The sequence below is a fragment of the Spermophilus citellus genome (genome assembly GCF_964194105.1).
Source record: "Spermophilus citellus genome assembly, chromosome: 3".
NCBI classification, from domain to species: domain Eukaryota; kingdom Metazoa; phylum Chordata; class Mammalia; order Rodentia; family Sciuridae; genus Spermophilus; species Spermophilus citellus.
In genome coordinates, this window is record NC_138184.1 from 9,719,610 (window position 1) to 9,740,614 (window position 21,005).

The 21,005-nt window shown below is 53.0% G+C and overlaps 3 protein-coding genes across 9 annotated transcripts; 1 reads left to right on the forward strand and 2 right to left on the reverse strand.

Moving 5' to 3' along the window:
* Nucleotides 1-759: 759 nt before the first annotated feature.
* RAB3D (RAB3D, member RAS oncogene family) lies at nt 760-10,790 on the reverse strand. 4 transcript variants are annotated; one of them, XM_081284050.1, is made up of 5 exons: nt 10,643-10,790; nt 8,713-8,995; nt 7,992-8,110; nt 7,785-7,909; nt 760-3,388 (listed from the first exon to the last, which is right to left on the reverse strand). In XM_081284050.1, exons 2-5 carry the CDS (start codon nt 8,938-8,940, stop codon nt 3,201-3,203), a joined length of 660 nt encoding a protein of 219 aa, XP_081140176.1. In that variant the 5' UTR covers nt 8,941-8,995; nt 10,643-10,790; the 3' UTR covers nt 760-3,200. The 4 variants fall into 4 exon arrangements, with proteins under 4 accessions (XP_081140176.1, XP_081140178.1, XP_081140177.1 ...); XM_081284052.1 differs by having other exon boundaries at nt 8,713-9,120; XM_081284051.1 differs by having other exon boundaries at nt 10,592-10,790.
* Nucleotides 10,791-11,986: 1,196 nt separating this feature from the next.
* Nucleotides 11,987-14,347, reverse strand: TMEM205 (transmembrane protein 205). Of its 3 annotated transcripts, none has more exons than XM_081285611.1 (4): nt 14,217-14,347; nt 13,565-13,673; nt 13,298-13,461; nt 11,987-12,327 (listed from the first exon to the last, which is right to left on the reverse strand). In XM_081285611.1, exons 2-4 carry the CDS (start codon nt 13,662-13,664, stop codon nt 12,022-12,024), a joined length of 570 nt encoding a protein of 189 aa, XP_081141737.1. In that variant the 5' UTR covers nt 13,665-13,673; nt 14,217-14,347; the 3' UTR covers nt 11,987-12,021. The 3 variants fall into 3 exon arrangements, with proteins under 3 accessions (XP_081141737.1, XP_081141736.1, XP_081141738.1); XM_081285610.1 differs by lacking the exon at nt 14,217-14,347 and adding an exon at nt 14,099-14,209; XM_081285612.1 differs by lacking the exon at nt 14,217-14,347 and adding an exon at nt 13,849-14,082.
* CCDC159 (coiled-coil domain containing 159) lies at nt 14,230-20,306 on the forward strand. 2 transcript variants are annotated; one of them, XM_081285603.1, is made up of 14 exons: nt 14,230-14,366; nt 14,532-14,646; nt 16,062-16,165; nt 16,264-16,355; nt 17,156-17,189; nt 17,414-17,502; nt 17,587-17,668; nt 17,820-18,015; nt 18,485-18,552; nt 18,629-18,705; nt 19,037-19,158; nt 19,376-19,458; nt 19,916-20,017; nt 20,194-20,306. In XM_081285603.1, exons 2-14 carry the CDS (start codon nt 14,615-14,617, stop codon nt 20,196-20,198), a joined length of 1,086 nt encoding a protein of 361 aa, XP_081141729.1. In that variant the 5' UTR covers nt 14,230-14,366; nt 14,532-14,614; the 3' UTR covers nt 20,199-20,306. The 2 variants fall into 2 exon arrangements, with proteins under 2 accessions (XP_081141729.1, XP_081141728.1); XM_081285602.1 differs by having other exon boundaries at nt 14,241-14,366; nt 14,569-14,646; nt 16,264-16,652.
* Nucleotides 20,307-21,005: the final 699 nt, after the last annotated feature.

Below are 21,005 nucleotides of genomic sequence, written 5' to 3' on the forward strand. Positions count from 1 at the left end.
ATTTAAACTAGCAAATCGTATAGTAGTTCAGGTTTTAGGGGTTCTGGAGGGATATCAAGTACAGAGGAAGGGACATCAGAAATACCGGGGAGGGACCAAGGATGGAGCTCAGTGGTAGAGCATGTACTTAGCATGATCAAGGCGTTAAGTTCAAGGAGAAAGTGGGGGGAGACACTGGAGAGAGGCTGTAGGACTAAACAGAGGTGTTGATGAGAAAGTGGGACTTGTACAAAGAACTAAAGGAGGAGAGGAGGGGAATCATGTAAGACGATCTAGGATGAGAGTGGACCAGGAAGACAGAAGAGCCAGTGCAAAGGCCCTGAGGTATGGGCCCAGTATATTTGAATAAAAACAAATAGGCAAACATGGCTGCCATGGGGGCAACTACGGGGAAGTAAGTGGGGTCATGAGTCAGATCATGCAGGGCCTTGTGGACCACAGGGGGAGGGCTTTGGCATTTTCCCCAAATAAGGTAGGAGCCATAGATAGTTCTGAGCAGAGGATGGACATACTCTGACTCAAATGTCACCTGTGGCTACTGTGGGAAGGACAGACTTAGTAGGATTAAGTGGAGAAATATCACCCTTCCTGCTTTCCACAAGGTGGAACTTTCTAGAACCAAATTGTTCATTATAGGGCATCACAAGAGGCAGCCCCAGGCCTGCTGAGGGCTCTGCTGCATCACCAATGACCTCCAACTGACCGTCCACCCTTTCCTGGAAGTTGCATTTCACTAATAGAAGCAAAAGCACAAATACATTCAGGCACAACTACTTTATTTCATGTGGAGAAAAGTGCATATATTTCCAAGTTGGACACCAAGGAATCACTTACACAGAACCACATTCAGGATACAAATGACCTGCCAAGAGTTCATTCAGTAGTGTTTCAGAACTGTCAGGGAGGAGCCGGTAGCAGAATTATCGCTTTAATACTGAGATCAAGTTTCACCCTGTATGAGTCTAGGCGGAGGAGTTAAGGAATATGCAAGAAGGTGATCCCTGGAGAAGCAAAAGGAAAAGAAAAATAGAACCTCCCACTGAAACTGCCCGTGGAAAGACACACTACCAATAGGGAATAGCAAGGCACTGGTGGGGAGCTCTTCTGACCTCAGTCCTCTGGAGCTGAGATGTGGTTTTCCCACGCCTTTGGTTTAATTTCTGTTTATAAACTCAACAGACCTCTTTCCCACTCATTGACCAGGAGGACGTTGATCTCAGTTCCCTTGTGATCATTTGGAGCTAAACCTCCCTGCTGTAATAAAACTTAAAATCCGTCCCAGTTTTAGGAGAAACCAGAAAATGTTTCCTACATTATTCCCCGAGTTTTGAGAGAACCCTGAGGCAGCCCTCTCTGTTGCTACTTGAAACTGAACTTTTGAAAAATCCAACGTAAACAGAAAACTTCAGGTCAAGTTCAAGATGCGGCCACAGCTGCTTTATCACATGGGTGATGAGAAACTTGGTCCTCGACCAATGGTCCACTGGTCCATCATTTTGGGGCAGCAGCTTAAGAACAATGGACCAACCAACAAAATCCTGATGAGCCTGGAGCATCTTCAGAGCTTTCTGAGATGCTTCGACTTTGGTATTCAAGCAGCGAGAAAAAGTGGACTCCCACCTCCAACATTCAGATACCCTTCTTTGTGGGTTGGTAAGATTTGTCCATTTCTATTTGGTCATTTAATTTGAACTTGAACCAGGTTTTCCCACACATATACCCAGGGCGGAGGTAGAGCTTATTAAAACTACAGGAAATCATTCTGGCTACATGGGCTTGGGCAGTGGACACAGCCTTGACATGGAATCAGGGTGATGGGGACCCCAAGAATCCACTTAGGCTTCCTCACAGTGTCGATGCGGGCTGCGGTCAGTGGGGGTTTGGAGCAGCGAGGGGTGCCATGCCTGGCAAGCTTGGACCCCAATGGGTAGCAAGAGCCTCTGGGCTCCAGGGTCAAGATAGATCCTCGATTGGCATCCACCCTCCAAGGAGGGGTCCTGGCTTCGTGGGCTCCCTGACACTGATCACAGCACGTCCCCCCACCAACATGAGGACCTGCCAGTCCCCAGCTGTGTCTACAAGTGGAGGCAATGACAGAAGCTGGTGCAACCCAACTGCCCAATTCTCCTTCCTGACCCCAAAGCACCCTTTACACAGGACTCCTCCACTGGCACAAATGTCATGTCACTGGGACCCTGAGGACATGGCTTGGGAACAAGACACTGGGTCTTCAAAAGTTGGAGAAGCCCCAACCTGACATCAGGAAGTCACCGGCAAGCGCAGGCTGTGGGATCGTTGCCCAATTTCCTTTTCTAGCAGGATGTAAGATTTGGAAAGATCTTGCTGAAAATACAACCAGGCGGATGGGGCCCCAGAGGGAGGGCCCAGTCTCCTGGCTCTGAGGTTAATTCCTGGCAGAAAGCCCCAAGCAGGAATGTTAAGAGTTGGGCAATTCTTGGCTCTACCCAGTGTAGCTAGAATGTTCTAGAATTCAATTCAGGATCAGAGATGAAGTGGATCAGTCAAGACAGTGACTGGGTCAAGAGTGACATGGGTCCCAGGGAAGCTCAGAAAGCACTTTAAGAGTCCCTCGGGGGTGGGGGGTCTGACCCACTGTCTCTTCTGTGGGCCTTCACACTGTTTTCACCAGGGGACGGTCTGCAAGCCAGAGGGAGAAGTATACAGGGGCCAAATCGCTGCCCCATCTTGGAACCTTAGCATCTAGAAGATTCATGGGATAGGCTCAAAGCCAAGCTGGGGGACCTGAGAAAGAGGGTCTCCCCCAACACCTCCCAGGATTAACTTGGAGAACCCACACCGCAAGACATCTTCCTCCAGCCTGTAAGCACCAGGCAATGCCAGCACAGGGTGGCACGGGGGCACGGGTCCAAGGTCGAAGGCACTGTGGATGCCTCTCCCCCAGGCATGCGGGACATGCTGCCCACAGCCCCCTGTCACAATGTCTGGGAAAGCAGCAAACAAGTGCACGGCAATGTCCCCAAGCCCCTGCCTGAAATGTGGAGCTGAGCCCCTGGGGTGTGCGGCCTCTGACAGGGGCTGCCTAACCATGGTGATATGGAAAGGGACTGAGCCATGCAGGGATGGGGGTGCCCTGAGCTTGGAGACAGCCCTTGTGGCTCGTGCCTCAGTCACAGTCCCTGCAGAGGCAGGAGGGGGCAGGAGGGGGTCAAGAGCCATCCCTAACAGCTGCAGCTGCTGGGCTGGGGAGCTGGGGTGTCCCCCACAGTTGGGCCTTTGCCATTGCTGCCTGGGCTGGAGCTGGGTTCCAGGGACTCGTTCATCTTCTCACAGATGACATCCACCAGGCGCTCGAAGACCTGCTTCACATTGATGTTCTCCTTGGCACTGGCCTCAAAGAACTCGAAACCTGGATGGATATAAGGTGGAGACACCCATGAGACTCCCAGGAGCAGGACTGGGCTGTGGCATCCTGCATGCCTGGGCTCTAAGCCCAATTCTGCCCTTTATTCTGCTGTGGGACCTTGGCTGAGTGTCTTAGCCTCTCTGACACTATGTTTGATCATTTGTAAAACAAGAAAAATGATGTTGCTACTGCTGCTGCTACTGGTAATGATAATAAAACTCTGCAGCAGCAGCCCTGAATTGGACAATCCTAAGAATCTCTTTGTCACAAGGCAGTGGCTGCAACAGTCCAGAAAATAATGTCCAGTAGCCATGGGTGTCCACAGGTGGCTACAGCTCAGCTTCAACTCAATTTCTGCTGCCCGAAGAGGCCTGCCAAGCCACATATTTATTTGAAAATGGAGCCAAGAGCTGGATGCAATGGAGCACGCCTGTAATCCCAGCCACTTGGGAAGCTAAAGCAGGATTTCAAGTTCAAGTCCACACTGGGCAACCTAGTACCTCTCTGTCTCAAAATAAAATAAAAAAGGCTGGGGATGTAGCTCAGTGATTGAGAACTTGCCTAGCGTGGGTGAGGCCCTGGGTTCAATTCCCACAAACAAAAGAAAGAAAGAAAAGTTTGTCTTCCCAAAGGTGCAGGGTAGCATACATGCTCTGGGGACATGCTCAACTGCAAAAAGTACCTCACCAATACTGAGCACACTGGTGTGTATGCAGTCCCAGCTACTTGGAGGCTGAGATGGGAGAATTCTTTGTGCCTAGGAATTCAAGACCAGCCTGGGCAACACAGTGCAACCTGACCTCAAAACAAACAAACAGGGGCTGGGGATGTGGCTCAAGCGGTAGCGCGCTCGCCTGGCATGCGTGCGGCCCGGGTTCGATCCTCAGCACCACATACCAACAAAGATGTTGTGTCCGCCGAGAACTAAAAAAAAGTAAATATTAAAAATTCTCTCTCTCTCTCTCTCTCCCACACACACTCTCTCTTAAAAAAATGTTTCAAAAAAAAAAAAAAAAACAACAAACAAACAAAAGCCAGGCACAGTGGCACATGCCTGTAATCCCAGCAGTTCAGGAGGCTGAGGCAGGAGGATCTTGAGTTTGAAATCAGCCTCAGCGGGCTGGGGATGTGGCTCAAGCGGTAGTTCGCTCGCCTGGCATGTGTGCAGCCCGGGTTCAATCCTCAGCACCACACACCAACAAAGATGTTGTGTCCACCGAAAAAACTAAAAAATAAATATTAAAAAAAAAAGAAAGAAAAGAAATCAGCCTCAGCAATGGTGAGGCGCTAACCAACTCAGTTGAGACCCTGCCTCTAAACAAAATATAAAATAGGGTTTGGGATGTGGCTCAGTGGTTGAGGCCCCTGAGTTCAACCCCAGGTACCAAAAAAAAAAAAAAAAAAAAAAAGTGACCCATCAACCTGAAAACTCTGCAAGTCTTGAAGGCCATTGTAGGGTACTGCCTGCATGCAGCTGTTCCTGAATGGTCCTCCAACGTATCCCCAATTGCCACTAGACATGGTGGGCCAAAAATTAAAATGTTCCTACCATCACATTACACATAGCACAGGTGAGAGGCCTCAATCCCTGTGTCAAGCTGCACTATAAAAAACAATGAAGGGGTCAGGGGTGCAGCTCAATGGTAAAGCTCAGCCTGTGTAAAGGCCTACATCCAACCCCCATCAAACACACTATTTTCTTTGTGGTGGTAATGGGGATTGAACCAGGGGAGCTCCACCACCGAGATCCATTCCAGTGCCCCCCTTTTTTGGGGGGTACCAGGAATTGAACTCAGGGGCACTTGACCACTGAGCAACCCAACCCTATTTTGTATTTTGTTTAGAGACAGGGTCTCACTGAGTTACTTAGCGCCTTGCCATTGTTGAGGCTGGCTTTGAACTCACGATTTTCTTGTCTCTGTCTCCCGAGCCGCTAGGATTACAGGTGCGCCACTGTGCCCAGCTTTCCTTGTCATTTTTACATTGATTTGTCAGAGAAACTGTCTTTGTTTTGTGGGGCTGGGCCTTGAAGCCCCACTTGCTTGGAAATGGTGAAATTGGGTATGCCCCCCCAGGAAATGGAGTACTTGCAGGTATTACTTTTCTGCTTGTAGAAATCACCTGGAGACTAGGGCCAAGGGGAGATGCCCACGCCCTGTCATTAGGTTAAAATATTAGAATACAAAGTAGAGGACAGAACTTGATCCCAATTTTGTGGGATAAAAGGCATGCACATATCTGCTCCCCACAAACCCAATCCCAACATTTGTGTATTTCTATAGAAAAAAGATCACAAAGCTAAATATCAGAAATGCTATTAGTAATGATTTTCAAGTGACGTGACTGCAAATGAATTTTAGTTCTGTCTTGATACTTTCTTGTGATTTCTAGTTTCTCTAGTAAATTTCTGTAGTGACTATATTCAGAGATGTAAAAAATGCAGATTGTATGAGGCAGAGGCACACATAGGTAAGAAAGACCACATTTGCCCAGGAGGACAGTGTGGTGGTTGGACTATCAAGAGGCACAGAGTAAGAGAGTTCACACCCTCCTTCCATTCACACCCTCCTTCCACCATTCACTACTTTGTTGTTCAGCAAACTGTCCCTGAGTACTGGCTCAGGGTTCAGGGTGTGGCTCAGTGGTAGGGGCCTGGTGTCATCTATGTGTAGTCCTGGGTTTGATCCCCAGGAACTAAAAACAAATTCAACAGGCGTGGTGCACGGCTCCGGAGGCTAAGGCAGGAGGATCGCAAGTTCAAAGCCAGTCTCAGCAAAAGTGAGCATTAAGCAATTCAGTGAGACCCTGTCTCTAAATAAAATGCAAAATAGGGCTGGGATGTGGCTCAGTGGCCGAATGCCCCTAAATCCAATCCCTGCTACCAAAAGAAAAAAAAAATGAAAACGGAAAGAGGACTATTATAGTTGAGAGACAAAAGGCTAGAAAGTAAAGATTTTAGGCTGACTGGGCCATGTACTCTGTCTCAATTACACAGCTCTATTCATTGTAGAAGACAAGATGCTACAAAATACATAAGTGAATGAGTATGGCTATGTCCCCGGGAAGCTTCAAGTATAAAAGCAAGTTTTTTTTTTTCTTTAATCTTTCCCTTTTCCCTTTTTGTGTGTATGAATAGTGTTGGGCATTAAACCCTGGGCCTTGCCACATCTCCAACCCCTATAAACATTGTAATTTGGGCTGGGGTTGTAGCTCAATGGTAGAGTGCTTGCCTTCCACATGCAAGGCCCTGAATTTGACCCTCAGCACCACATAAAAATAAATAAATAAAGGTATTATGTCCAACTACAACTAAAAAATAAATATTAAAAAAAAAGTGGAGAGGCCTGGGATTGTGGCTCAGTGGTAGAGTGCTTGCCTAGCACACGTGAGGCACTGGGTTTGAACCTCAGCACCACATAAAAATGAAATAAAGATATTGTGTCCACCTACAACTAAAAAATAAATTTTACTTTTTAAAACATTGCAATTGAATTTCATATATTTCACAGTATATATTTATGATGACTGGTGTTCAAAGGCTCCAAACCCCCCCCCCCCAAAATATTTAAGAGTTGGAACCAATAATTATTCTGATTTAATCATTACACATTGTATCCACATACCTTGTTATCACACTGTACCCAATATGTGTTACGATTATTATGTATAATTATTTTGTCAATTAAAAGATTAAAACAGGGCTGGGGATGTGGCTCAAGCAGTAGCGCGCTCATCTGGCATGCGTGCGGCCCGGGTTCGATCCTCAGCACCACATACCAACAAAGATGTTGTGTCTGCTGATAACTAAAAAATAAATGTTAAAATTCTCTCTCTCTCTTTAAAAAAATTATTTTAAAAAAAAAGGTTAAAACAAAATCTTACAGATATCTAAAAATAGTAAATTTCCCATGTCACGAAATATTATTGAGCTCTCTCGCTCTCTCTTGCTCTCTCTCTCTCTTTGTTACAACTATTTAAAAATATGAAAACTGGGGCTGGGAATGTAGTCCAGTCGTAGAGTACTTGCCTAGCATGCACAAGGCCCTAGGTTCCATCTCCAGCAGAAAGGAAAAAAAGAGTTAAAAACTATTCACAGATCACAGATGGCACAAAGACAGGTAGCAGACGGTGGGATTTGATGCCTGATATAACACAAAAGAGACGGAAAAGTCAGTTGCCTGTTTAGGATCCCAGTCTCCATTAACTGGGTTGCCAGGGCATGGAAGTTCCTATGGATTTCTCCAGAAATCAAATTACATGGAGAATGCGGCACACCCATGGGTATTTTCTGGGCAAATCCTCAAAGGGCTGGTGGTGGTTGTTAGATCTGGGACCTGAGGGTGGGAAGAGGGTTGGGTTCTAGGAGGCCCGGGGCCTAAGGCCCAGGCTGAGCACTAACCAAGATCATCCGCGAGTCTCTGGCCGTCCTCAGTAGGCACCACACGCTCATCCTCCAAGTCACACTTGTTCCCTACGAGGATGACCTGGGCATTGTCCCAGGAGTAGGTCTTGATCTGCGTGGCCCTGTGGAGGTAGGCCATGAGCTGGGTTTAGAGATGGCAGGGAAAGGACAAAGGTCAAGGGGTCAGCGGTCAGCAGCACTCACCAGTCCTGCACGGCAGCAAAGGACTCCTGGTTGGAAATGTCATACATGAGCAGGAAGCCCATGGCGCCGCGGTAGTAGGCAGTGGTAATCGTGCGATAGCGCTCCTGGCCTGCTGTGTCCTAAGCAAACAGCAGCGTCAGGTGGCGAGAAGCCACCCTGTCCCCACCCAAACCTTGCAGGACTCTGTTGGAAGGGGACGCTGCCCAGGGCTCCTCACAGTCCCAATCATGGGGGAGACATGAACTCATTCTCAGCCACGCCTGGCCCTGCCCTACAGGGGTTCCCAGTCTGAGGGGTCATCTACTTCTCAGAGACTTAAGAACACCTTTGACCTCATTTCCAAGAGCCACCCGGGTCAGAGGGTGTCATCCTGACAGGACACCTTGGTGCACTTGAAACCACGATGATCTGGACCAACGGCTGGTTCGGGGCCAAGGGCATGGCTCTGAAGACAGTGGGGGTTCCCTGCCTGGACCCTCAGAGGGCTCCCAACCACTTCCTCACTGTCGCCAGCACTTCAAACAGGCCCGGGTGAGTACCATCTCCCCTCTCAGGCCCCCCGCAGGCCACCCAGGCCAGCTTCACCCTGACAACGACACCCCAGAGGTACCACCTCCCTCACCAACTCTGGGCCACTCTCCCTCCCCCGAGGAACCCTCTAATGAACAGCGCTGAAGGGACTGTCCCCCTTGCCACAGACCCACAGAGCTGCCTGGCTCACCCAAATCTGCAGCTTGATCCTCTTGTCGTGGCGGTAGACGGTCTTGACCTTGAAGTCGATGCCCACGGTGCTGACGAAGGCGGGCGTGAAGGAGTCGTCGGCATACCGGAACAGGAAGGACGTCTTGCCCACGCTGCTGTTGCCGATGAGCAGCAGCTTGAACATGTAGTCAAAGTTCTGGTCTGCAGCGTCCCGAGGGCCCGCCGGGGGGTCTCCTGCTGAGGCCATCTTGGCAGGAGCCTGCTGGGGACAAGGCCTGGAGTCCTCGGTGGGAAAGCGAGTCCTACAGGGGAATCAGACACCAATGACAGCTCCCGTGCATCCACCTGGCTTGGCTGGAGCCCAGCTGTGCAGTCGGAGGCCCAGAGCCCGGAGGCATCACCTCTGATTCCACCTCATCATCCTTTTCTGAAAAATGGGGTTTTGTTATAGCCCTATCTGAAAGGGTGGGTATCAGGAGCCTAAAATGAGTTTCTTGAGTCCTTTAGCGCTTACTGGGACGGCCTCTGCCCAGCCTGGGAGTAGAACTAGGCCTGTTATCCAGGGCACAGCTGTGACAAAGAGGGAGAAGCTCGCCCTGGAGGCTGCCACGTGCAGCGGGAGGCTCTTAAGGCACCCAATGGTTATAAAACAGTGCCCAGCATACAGTTGGTGCTCAATAAATGCCATTGCTGTTTAATCTTCATACAAAGGAAAAAATTGAGCCTTTGTTACAGTGGGTTTGGGGGTTCCTGTCTTGAGGCCCCTAGGCCTGGCTAAGGGTTCAGACTGCATGGGGGGGGTGCCTCCTCTGGCCCCTGAGAACGTAGGCAGAAGCTGCAGGTGTGGACTTTGCCCCAGAGTGAGCAGCTGGGAGGCCCAGGTGTTAGCTGGGAGGGGGGAGCCTGCCAGCAAGACAGACAACCCCCTACTGCAGGGCCTGGGTGTTGACTTTGGCAGGTGTCCACCACTAGGGTGCATGTTCTACTCACCACCCAAACCCAATTCACTGTCTCCCTGACTCCCGGGGTGAGGGGGGTTTCTGTGGACACATCAGGAATTTAAAGCCCCAGCTCTACTCCCAAGTGGGGACCTGCCATTTTCTATTTGTCAAAGGGGCTGAGCCTGTCTGCCTCTGGCCAAGGCTGACTCACCCCAGCCTCAGCCCCAGTCCACCCAGGCAGGTGTGAGAGTCCGCAAATCCAAGTCATCCCAGCCACATGATTATAACAAACCCTACCTCCAGGACCACCACCTGCTCCCTTGCTCCTTCTTCTCCAGGCACTCAACCCCAGGAGCCTGATGGGCCCACAGTCTGCCATGGGTCCTCCAGGTCCTGGATGCACCTGCAACCCTCCTTCCCTCCCCCGCCTCAGTTTCCCCAGCACAAGAAGGCTTGCATGAATGGGAAGCACGCAGTCGCGCGGAGCCTGGGTTAAGCTATTTCTCAACCACCTTTGAGGCTGCGGTTCATTTTCAGTGCGGACCAAGCCGGGCCCCACCCCGTGTTCCGGGAGAACGAGTTTGAGGAGGGGCAGAGTAGCACGCTGGGCAGGGCTGCCAGCCTAGGGCCCCCGCCCCACTCCGCCTCTGTCGGTCACCGGTCCCACCTCTGCCTGACCATCTGCCGACCCTCCCTCACGCCTGACACTAGCGGAGGGCCTGGATCTGTCCCTTACACTGTATTTCAGGCACCCCAGCCGGTGCAGAGGAGCGCCGTTGCTTCCCCCCATCACCATATGGTCCCATCACAAGTCCCCAGCTGGGCTCTGGGCCCCGCCCGCGCCCCGTTACGGCTGCCGGAGGAGCCCTGCGGAGCGCGGGGGAAGACGAGGCGTCCCCTGCAGCCCCGCCTTTGTCCCCCAGCCCCCTGCCCTCCTCCCAGCCCCGGCTCGCGGACCTGCCGGGCGCGTAGGGGAGGAGCGGGGTGCGCGCCCTGGGAAGGGATGACCTCGCGCCCGGAGCGCTGCCCGCGGGGTTCCGCCTCCGAACTCTCTGAACTCGCTGCGGCCGGGCCTCGGCCGCGACCCGGGCCCCCGCAGTCGTCGCCGCCGCCGCCGCCGCCGCTGCCGCCCGCAGCCACCCGGATCCCGCGCGGACTCCGCCCAGGCGGCGGGGTGGGCAGGGCCGTCCCGGGGCGGGGCTCGTAGGCACCGGTGGGAGGGGCGGGAGGCCGGCCCGAGCCTCGGGAGCGGAGCCGGACGGAGGTAGACTGTCCCTAGGCTCTGCACCGCGGTTAAGAGCGCCGACACTTTCTAGTCTTGTGACTTTGGACACGCTTCTTAACCTCTCTGGGCCTCAGTTTCTCCATCCTTCAAGTGGCCTCTCTCACAGGGTTGTGTGAGGATTCTGATGAGTTAGTGTTGGTAAAGGGCAGTGCGTGGTCCTAAAGTGGGCGCTTGTAGTTAAAACTACCTTTTACCCATGAGGAAACCAAGGCTCAGAGAGGGGCAGCTCTTTGCCTGAGGCCACACAGTAAGATCTTTTTTTTTTTTCAATATTTTTTTTTAGTTGTAGATGGACACAATACCTTTATTTTTATGTGGTGCTGAGGATCGAACCCGGTGCCTCATACATGCAAGGCGTGCACTCTACCACTGAGCCACAACCCCAGCTCCCACACAGTAAGATCTGACATAAAATAAATAAAATTGGCATTTAGATCTAAAAAAGGAGCCATGTTTTCTTCAAGCCAGAAGGAGAGTAGTTACAATAGTTCAGGATTTGTTGGCATTCAAGCAACTGGCTAAATTCTGCACATCATGTCTCAAGAGAACAGTAGCTTCCTCTTACGTGTGCTACATGGGTGAATTGATATGCAGTGCATTAGTTAGGAAGGGCTTGAATATGCTCAGTAACAAACAGCACCAAACTCTTCACAACACACAATAGCCAATGACTGGTTCTCACAATGGTTGCAGTGGTAAAGGGAAAATGTAGCATGTTATGTCCTGTCTTGAAACACCTCTCCTTGGAAGAGATCCATGCCACATCTGCTCACATTCCACTGGCCAAAGCAAGTCACACAGTCACTCCCAATGTCAGTGGGATAGGAAATTGTCCCTTAGGGATCAGAACCAGCTATTGTTGCAACAATACATGGTATGTTCAATGGTCAACACCATGCCTGCTATACAGCTGGTGCTCAATAAATGGGTATCACTAGTGGAAAGACTCAGGGGCTGTATAACTAACATTCCGAATCATGCCATGTGAATAGGGAAACAGGACCAGGGCTACCCTTGCACACACACATCCCTGCTTCTCATAGGGCGAGAAAACGACAGAAGCCATCTCCAAAGAAGCATTTATTGACATACAGGGTCCATATTAGAGGCTCCTGAGGCCCAGGGCAAGGCCAGCGAGGCAGAACCCATTGCTCAGCAGACAGCCCAGATTGCAAAGAGAGGACAGGCCATGGTAGTGGAAGAAGTTCCGGCGGAGAGCACTGTACTTGGGGTTCTTCTCCCGCAGCTGGCGGTAGGGGTCGGGGCCCTGGAGGCTGCCGGGCACCTCCCCGCCTAGGCCCTGCTCCTTCTCCACAATCTGCAGGGCCCACATGGCAGCTGTAGTGTGCGGCTCCAGCCAGTGGGCATTGATGGTAGCCAGGGTGAGGCTCAGGAGCTGCAGGCAGAGCTGGCAAGCGCAGCGGGAAGAGAAGGTAAGCGGTGCCTGGGGGTGGGAGGGGCTCTGGGGAGGGCCCGTCTGCATCCTCACAGTCCAGAATGGTATCAAGACAGCACTGAATCAAAGCCAGCCCCCCGCTTCCCTGAACCCAGAAAGAGGACCTGAAGCTGGTGGCCCCTAAGGAAAGGCCGTGGGGGTGGCTCCATCTCCTCCATTCCCCCTGAGCCTCTCTCCTCTGACACCCAGACTGAAAGTCCCCTGGGCAGGGGCTTGTCTCCCCATCTCCTGTGTTCCCCCAAACTATGGCTATCTAAGGGCAGGATCTCTCTTCCCAAAATTAGGACAGAGAACTGACTGACTCCTCATTATCCCAAAACATGGAGCCTATCTCTCCTCTAAGCCTCAGCCCAGACTCCACAACTTGGGTCCACAGGAAGTGACTAAAACATCTGTGAAATTCTAGTCACCCATAATCCTCTTCTGTCTCTAGATTATTCTGACACACCTGTCAGGCCTAACCTGCCCACATCTGAGAAACATAGTGGGCAGAGGGAGAACAAGGTAGAGAAATCCGAGATGCAGAGATGGTCCCTTGCCTCATGGCTGGGCAGGATCCCTTGCCTCATGGCTGGGGACATGTGTGAATGGGGTAGGGAACCCTAAATCCCCAGTTGGGCTGGTTTTTAAACAATGAGCTGGGGTCAGAGTCCCAGCACAGCTGAGTCACCTCAGCTTGGCAACAGGCCCAGCCATGGGGAAGAGAGGGAACAGCAGCCAAGAGAGAGATACTGGAGGATAGATAGGACTGCTGGGGACAGTTGTGTAGACTGTGCACTGCTCAAGGATAGCCAGTGCCCAACTCTGTCTCCACCAGGAAGAAGGGGCATGATTTCTTTCTTCCTCAAAGGGATGATCATAGGTGGTCATTGGGATCTTGGAAACAAGTCTCCAGAAGATAGTGGCACTCAAGACTGCGTACCTGGCTGGCCTCCCAGAATGTAAGCTGAGCCCAGGCACGCTGTGGAGCCAAGATGCAGAGGTTGATAAAGGCACAGCCCATTGAGATGTAAAAGTAGAAAGGGAAGAGTTTGCTCTGCACGAGGCCGAAGGTATGTCGGGGAAGGGTTCGGAAAAGCAGGAAGCCTGTGAGGTAGGGGACCACATGCCTATTAGGACACATCCAGGTTCCCCTCCCATTTTGATCCCCACCCTGGGTATCCATGATGGCCCAAAAGAGGGTCCCTACCTGAGGCGAAGGTCACCCACATTTGCATGCCCCAGGCACCTGACAAGACCAGTAGATGGACCACCTTAATCAGTCCTCCTGGGTTCCCGCCTTCCTCCATCTTGTTGCCCTGGGAACAGGCACCAAGTGATTCAGAGTTTTACCTTTGCCCTGTGGCCTTAAACTCTGTGAGGCTGCTCAGGGTGAGGGTCACAGTCAATCCAACAGCTATCCAGGGAAAGCAGCCCAGGAGTGGGGGTGGGAAGACCCAAAGCAGTCCCGTGACAACCCGGACCCCAACTCACCAAATGTCAGCACTGGAGATCTCAGGCTCCCTAGATACCCCAACACTCCTGCCACCTCTGAGACCCTCAAATGTCGGTCCCAACAACTCAAGCCCGCAGCCCTAGGTCTTCAGAGATCACCCTAAGTATCCCTCCGGGGATCCAGTTCTAACAGCCAAGGCCCCTCCTCTCCAACAGGACCCGACATATCCTATGAAGACCCTCTCCCATATTCTCCCGAAGGCCTCGTCTCTCCTGGGAAAACCCAAACCTCATGCGAGGACACCGACCCCACTGTCGGGAGCCCGGGCCTCTGCCCGGAGCCCCCGGAGTCGGAGACCGCAGGCGCTGGGACCAGTCTCCAGGGCCGTACCGTCCGAACTCCGTACCTCTCTCCCGCGCTCCGGCGCGGACCGTGGACCTCCCGGGTAGCCTGCAGCCTCGCGTCGGGACCCGCCCCAACCAAGAACTCGTCCCGCCTCCAGCTGAGCCCGAAACCAATCGGATCGTAGCTCTGCAACCCCCGTCCCGCCCTCCAGGTATTGAGTAATCGGCTAACGAGAAGCAGCCTGGAATCCCGCCCCCTCTCCAGGCTTTCATCCAATGACATCGCGGCTACTAAGGCACCAAATAGGCCTTCGGATCCCTCGGCGGAGGGCGGAGCTAAAACGCCGGCCACACCCCTCTCTGTGACTCTTTCCTAGGCCTCCGCGCCTAGGAAATACGATGGTGCCCCCATAGGATCAAATTTCAGCGTCACAGCTGGGGACTGGCTTCGCGGTCCCTGATGGGAGAGCATGAACAGGTTGGTGGTATGCGGTCGGTAGGGATGGAAGGCAGTCCGGAGCTTGTCTAGGGCAGGATTCACGACCTGGGGGCGGGGCCCAGGCTGCTGACCCCGCCCCCTTCCCAAAGAATTCTCCCGGGAGGATGGCGGAAGAATCCATCAACTTTGGTGGGCGGGAAAGGGTAGGCACGACTTCCTGCAGCTGAGGTTCAGATATGGCTTTCCTTTTCCCCCTCCAAATCTCTCAGATCCCCCATGGTCTTCAGGTCCATCACCACTATGTTAAACTGCCAGCATTGACATGGATCAATATACTGAATCATGCCAACTCCGTAAAATGGATACAGTGATATCCTATTTTCGTGGTTGGAGACACTCTGAGACATAGAGAAGCCCAAAAATTCTCCAACACCACACAGTTGGGAAGCAGCAGAGCTGGGATTTGAATCCAGACCGTCCAGCTGGAGGGTGTCGTTTCTTATCCGTGATGCTCTCCTGCCTCAGAAGATGAGGATATCCCTAAATCAGTGTCTCTTGAAGGGGTCCCTAGAAAATTTCAGGCAGAATAACCTGTGCATTACAGGGTTGGTGTGAAGATTTAGTGAACACTCAGAAGATATGAGCCTAAAAAAACAAAGGGTTACTAGAGGTTTTCCGATGGTGTGCGGAGTAGGGTTTTGTAGGAGCCTCCAGGTAGACTGGGCCAGAGGAAAGACACCAGGCAGAGGGTTCAGCAAGGGCAACAGAAGAGGAAGGTAGAAAAGTTTGGAGAACTGGCTGAGTGTAATCCAGGGCAAGGTGCCCTTCACCTGGAAGTTTTTCCAGATAGATCTGACCCAGGTCTTTCCATCTGTGTCAGCTCTGATTCTACAGGAGGGGCCATGTGAGATCCAGAGCTAAGTTATTTCCTGTTCCCAGTCTTAGCTGGCACAGGCCTGGGCTCAAATTGAGCTAACATTTATTGAGTAGATATGCCCTACCTCTCCTGCTCACCCACTACGGGTCTTATTCACCTGTAGGGCCAGGCCCAAACTCCTGTGCTTGGCTTCAGTGCCTTAGCTGAGCTGTTCTACTGACTTCTTGCTGTTTCTTTTGGATGCTGCCTTCAGCCATCCTGAATTTACCAACATAGAACATGAGGTTCTACATCTCCAAGCCTTTGCACATGCTATTTCCTTCCAGGAATGGCCTCCCCTTAAGGGCCAGTATTAAGGTCCTTTGCATCTCTGGGCTCTTCCAAGGCCTTATTTCTTTGGAGTCTTCTAGGTCCTCCTTGTTGCCCCACCTAACCTCTGGGACTGGGATCATCTTTCATCCAGCTTCAGCTCCTACCACAACTGAGAGGCTGGGTATTCAGAGCTGAAGCCTCTCTGGGTTGTCAGGGAGGGTCTGGAGTGTTGGGATACGAGGGGTGGTCTCAAAGAAACTTCTGTCCCCCTCTTCACAGTGACCCTCTTTTGGCTGGCCTACCCCTGGACCAGGACTACTCCGTACCCCCTCACTCCCCTTCTCATTCATCCTCCAACGTGTGTTTGCCTGCTTATGGGAAGTGTGAGTTTGTTGAGGGGCTGCCTTCAGGCTGGAGAGGGGAGGGGCTGAGGATGCAAGGCATGCTCTGACCTTTCCCTCAAGGAAGTCCTCCCCACTAGGGTCTTCTTCAGACAAAGCTGTGGACTGTAGGAGTTATTGGACCAGAACCACAGAACCAGAGACCTTGGAACCTACTGCCTCTGAGGACACAGTGAGGATTATAGATTGGAAACCAGGGTGGGGCTTGGGACCTCAGCCACATGGGGCTCCCTCCATTTCTAACCCAGACCAGCAGGAGCACTGTAATGACCAGGATCTTCTGAAGAGGCATCAAAACACAGCCAAGGTCACCTCACCCAGGAAACCCCTTCAGTCTAGGAAAACACTGCAGTATACTTCTGTGGGACTTAGGGAAGGGGTTATGGGGCAGGGGGACCTTCAAGGGTACTCAAGCTATACGTGTTCAGCACCTAGAACAGCGTCCTCCTCTCATCAGGATCTCCATAATGTAAGGAGTGGATGGAAGGGATGTGCAGTCATGTGTATTTGGTGGGGTTTTTGTTTGTTTGTTTGTTTGTTTTGCTGTGTCTCTGGCTGTGATTTGGCTTGTATGTCAAAATGTGAGCAAATGGATGCCTGGGTCTTACAACCTAGCATGCATGGCTGTGCCTGAGGTTGGATGTCTGGGTGTCTGTATGTTGGCAACCGTGTGTAGTGCCGTTGATGCCCACTGCAGACATTGTCAAGGCTGTTTGCCCCTACGGAGGAGGGCCATCACCTGAGCCCAAGCCAGGGACAGGGCTGGCATCTGCTATCAGGGGCAACTTACAGGTCTACACACATGTGGGAAGTGCCACACAGTGCATTCTGAGCATGTGCAAGCCAGATGTGCCTGGAGGCAGCTTTGCCAGCGCTTGTGGTTTGGGACACCTATATCTCAGAAGACCCAACTCTTGTCCAACCTTCCAAATTGGGCCAAATTTCCACTCCCTTCTTGTCCCCCTTCCCTAGAAGCCCTTGGAGACCAGCTCTTCCAAAGTCAAAGGTAAGAACCCTCCTTCCCAATGTAACTGTGGGAAAGACCTGGCTGTTCCCCTTCCACCCTCTGCCCTGCAGATGACCACCATTATCACTAACCATTCACCCCTGCTCCAGCTTCAGCAGACCCCCAATCTGCACTCTACCCCAGCTTCTAGCCCTACTCTGAGCCTCTGCTGATTCTGTGCTGCCCTTGTCCCCACCCCAGCTCACCCTTACTTCTGCCCACAGCTAAGTCCACGATGATGATTCCTGACTCCCAGAAGCTTCTGAGATGTGAACTAGAGTCACTCAAGAGCCAGCTCCAGGCTCAGACCAAGGTAAACCACCCTGGCCCCATCCTCAGCAACCTCTGCCCCACTTTGCCCTCCTTCCTACCCCAGGCCTGACCTCTTCCCTCACAGGCTTTTGAGTTCCTGAACCACTCTGTGACCATGTTGGAGAAGGAGAGCTGCTTGCAACAAATCAAAATCCAGCAGCTTGAAGGTAAGGACTGGATGGAAGTCAAGGTCAGGCTGGTGGGTAGTTCTGTCAGGGGCAGCCAGTCTGAGTTCCAGGTCCCTGTCAGGCCAAGATTAGGGCAAGCTGGGCTTAAAACTGACCTCAGGGCTCAGTCAAGGTCCTAACCTCTCTGCAGAGGTGCTGAGCCCTGTGGCCCGTCAGGGAGAGAAGGAGGGGCAGAAGTGGGACACAGAGCAGGGCCGGCAGGAGCTCTATGGGGCGCTGGCCCAAGGCCTTCGGGGGCTGCAGAAGACCCTGCGTGACAGTGAGGAAGTGCAGCGGGTCCGCACCACTCGCTGCCTGCAGCTGCTGGCCCAAGAAATCAGGGACAGGTGGGTGTTGACAGGAGGGCAGCCTGACGGCTGTGAGAAGCAGGGAAGGCCAGGAAGAGGGACAGGGAGAGGCCTGGGTAAGGGGATGAGGGCTTAATGAAAGGCTTGGGGATAAGAGGAAGGGATGAGTGGCTCAGGGGAGATTGGTGGCTGGGGAGAGGGTGCTGGGGAGGCTGGGAGACCAGAAGGCAGGGGAGACCGGAAGCTGGAGGTGGGATGGGGAAAGAGGCTAGGGACTGAGGAGGCTGGGGTGGTATGGGAGGCTGAGGGGGGAAGGAGGCAGGAAGATGGAGGCCAACAGAGTGGAGAGGCTGAGAAGAGTGGTCAGGAGGAGAGGAGTGGGAGGTAGAGGGACAGTAATAAGAGGAAGGTGGGCAGGTGTGTGTAGGGGAACAGATGGGGACCTGGGAGGCAAGGGAGACCTGGGAGAAGGTAGCAAGTATGGGTCTAGTCTGCCCTGTCCCCTCAGCAAGAAGTTCCTGTGGGAGGAGCTGGAGCTGGTACGGGAGGAGGTGACCTTCATCTATCAGAAGCTTCGTGAGTACCTGGAGCCTACAGCCAAGAGGGGGGACCTGTTGCTGTGATTGTCCCCCTGAGCCCCCTCCCCCCACAGAGGCACAGGAGGAGGAGATCGCACAGAACCTGGTGAACATCCAGAAAATGCAGAAGACACAGGTGAAATGCCGCAAGGTGAGCGGAGCAGATGGGGGACCCTGGGCAAGGTGGGAGTGTGGGGTCTCTACCAGCCTCTGCCATCAGACTGGAGGCTGGGTTCAAATCCCAGCTCTGCCAGTTATCACTGTGCAAGCACAGGTAAGTCATTTTGTGTTTCTGGGCCTCAATTTGTTCCTCTGTGTCATGGGTATAATAATGACATAGCTCTCCCTGATCCTGTAGCTGGGTTCACTGAAGGTTAAGTGCTTTGAATGCATCCTGGCATATAATAAGTTTTCATAATGGTCCCCTTTCACCATCGTCATTATTATCATTGTGTCTGATCTCTCATCCCTGCGGATCCCAGGTCCTGACCAAGATGAAGCAGCAGGGGTTTGATCCATCTGCCTGGCCAGAGACTGAGGAGGTGCCACTGGGGGGCAATGGCTGCTGGAAGGATGACCTCCAGAAGGAACTGAGTGACATATGGTGATGCCCAGCCCTCGGTCTGACCTCTAACTGCTGAGCCTCATCTGACCAGCTCCCTCCAGTTCCATCTGGCAGTGACCACTGGAACCTGGAACCCATCTGAGTTCAGACCTCCCTCTTCCCACAGGACTCACCTCCCCTAGGGTTCCCCCTGCTGTAGTCCCCACCCGGAGCAGTCCAGTGTCTTGGGGGATCCACATCTCTCCATCTCCCATAGGTCTGCTGTTCATGGGCTGCAGAACTCCATTGATGGCCTTACTATGTCTTCGGGGGTCCACCCCCGGGCTTCAAGCCTCAGGGGTGAGGAGACTGAGCATCACTCACAAGTGGGGGGTGGAGTCATTAGCCAGCTTTGCTTAATGGGGTCATGTTCAGAGGTTCTATTAGAGTCACATCTTTCGAGATTTAGATCTTTTTTTCCCCCAGTACTGGGCATTGAACCCAGGGGTGCTTAACCACTGAGCCACATCCCAGCAGTTAGAGGTCCATTTTAAGACAGGGGTTCCCTAAGTTGCTGAAGCTGACCTTAAACTTGTGATCCTCCAGCCTCAGCCTCCTAAGTCATTGAGATTATAGGGATGTGCCATCACGCCCTGGTGTTGGGTCTTATTTTATAGTTAGAGTTAGGGTTACCGTTAGGGTTACATTAAGTGATGTTCTGAAGTCATATTAAGGAGTTATGGGAGGTTTCATCCAGGGGTCATTCAGGGTCACATTCAGAGCTCATGTGTGAAGGGCCACAATGTCTCTTCCACAGGCCACAATGGGCACCGGTGCCTGAGCCCTCCACTCCCCTCCTGGGACTCAGATTCAGACTCTGATAAGCCACAATTCGGCAATTGCCGATCCTTTCCACACGGTGAGGATCCTCCCTGACCTCCACCCCACCCATTTCCCTTCTGGCCTGCCCTAGATTCCAACAGCATAGACCCTCAAGACCAACCCAGCTCCTTCCTTGGGCATCTTGCCCCTGACCTGAAGCCCTGGAGTCCCCTGGGCCAGGCCAGGCCCTGACCCCGCCCTCTTTCTTCACAGATTGAGCAGCGGGGACTGCTCTTCCTGAAGACCCCTCCAGACAGAGAATAAACTAGCCGAGATCCTCCTCCACCCCTGAGGGCTTGCTCCTGTCCTTCCTGTGCCCTCCTTCCTGTGCCCTCCCTCCATTTACTCCCACCATTTACTTCGCAGTGTCAGGAAAGGTGTAGAGACCCCAGGGACTGTTCGAAATGTGCGGGCTAGAGTCAGGGGATAGTGTGAGACCAGATTTAGTATATGACAAGGTCAGGGGTCAGTATGTCCAGACACGAGTGACCAGACAATCTCTTCCACACTGGCCACAGGGCCTTTTCTTTCTGGGGAGTCCTAAGGATCTGGCCCTCTGCTACAAATTGCTACAAATGCCCAAATGGGGAAACTGAGGCCCAGAGAGGGCGTGAGGGGTTCAGCGTCACTCTGGGAAGCCCCGCCCTCCCGTTCTCGAGGCCTCCCACCCCAGGGTCCTCCTCCTCCGCCCCCGTCCTTCCGTTCCCACCCTCATCTGTGCTAAGTTGCCCCCGCTCCCGGGAGCAACCGAGGCCCCGCACCGACACGCTCCGGAGGCGCCGCAAGGCCCCGCCCCTTGGGCGATGCAAATAAGGCTCCGAGGCCCCGCCCCTCCCGCGGCCGCGGAGCCTGCGCCGCCCCGCCCCGCCGGCCCGACAGTGTCTCGGTCTTCGCGTCCGTCACCGCGGCCAGACGTCCGTCTGTCTGCCCCGCCGCACCCGGGCCGTCTGTGCGGAGCGGGGGCTCAGGCGGCGGCTGCACCGAGTGAGGGGGGCCTGGGGCGTCCTCTCCCCCCCTCATCCCCT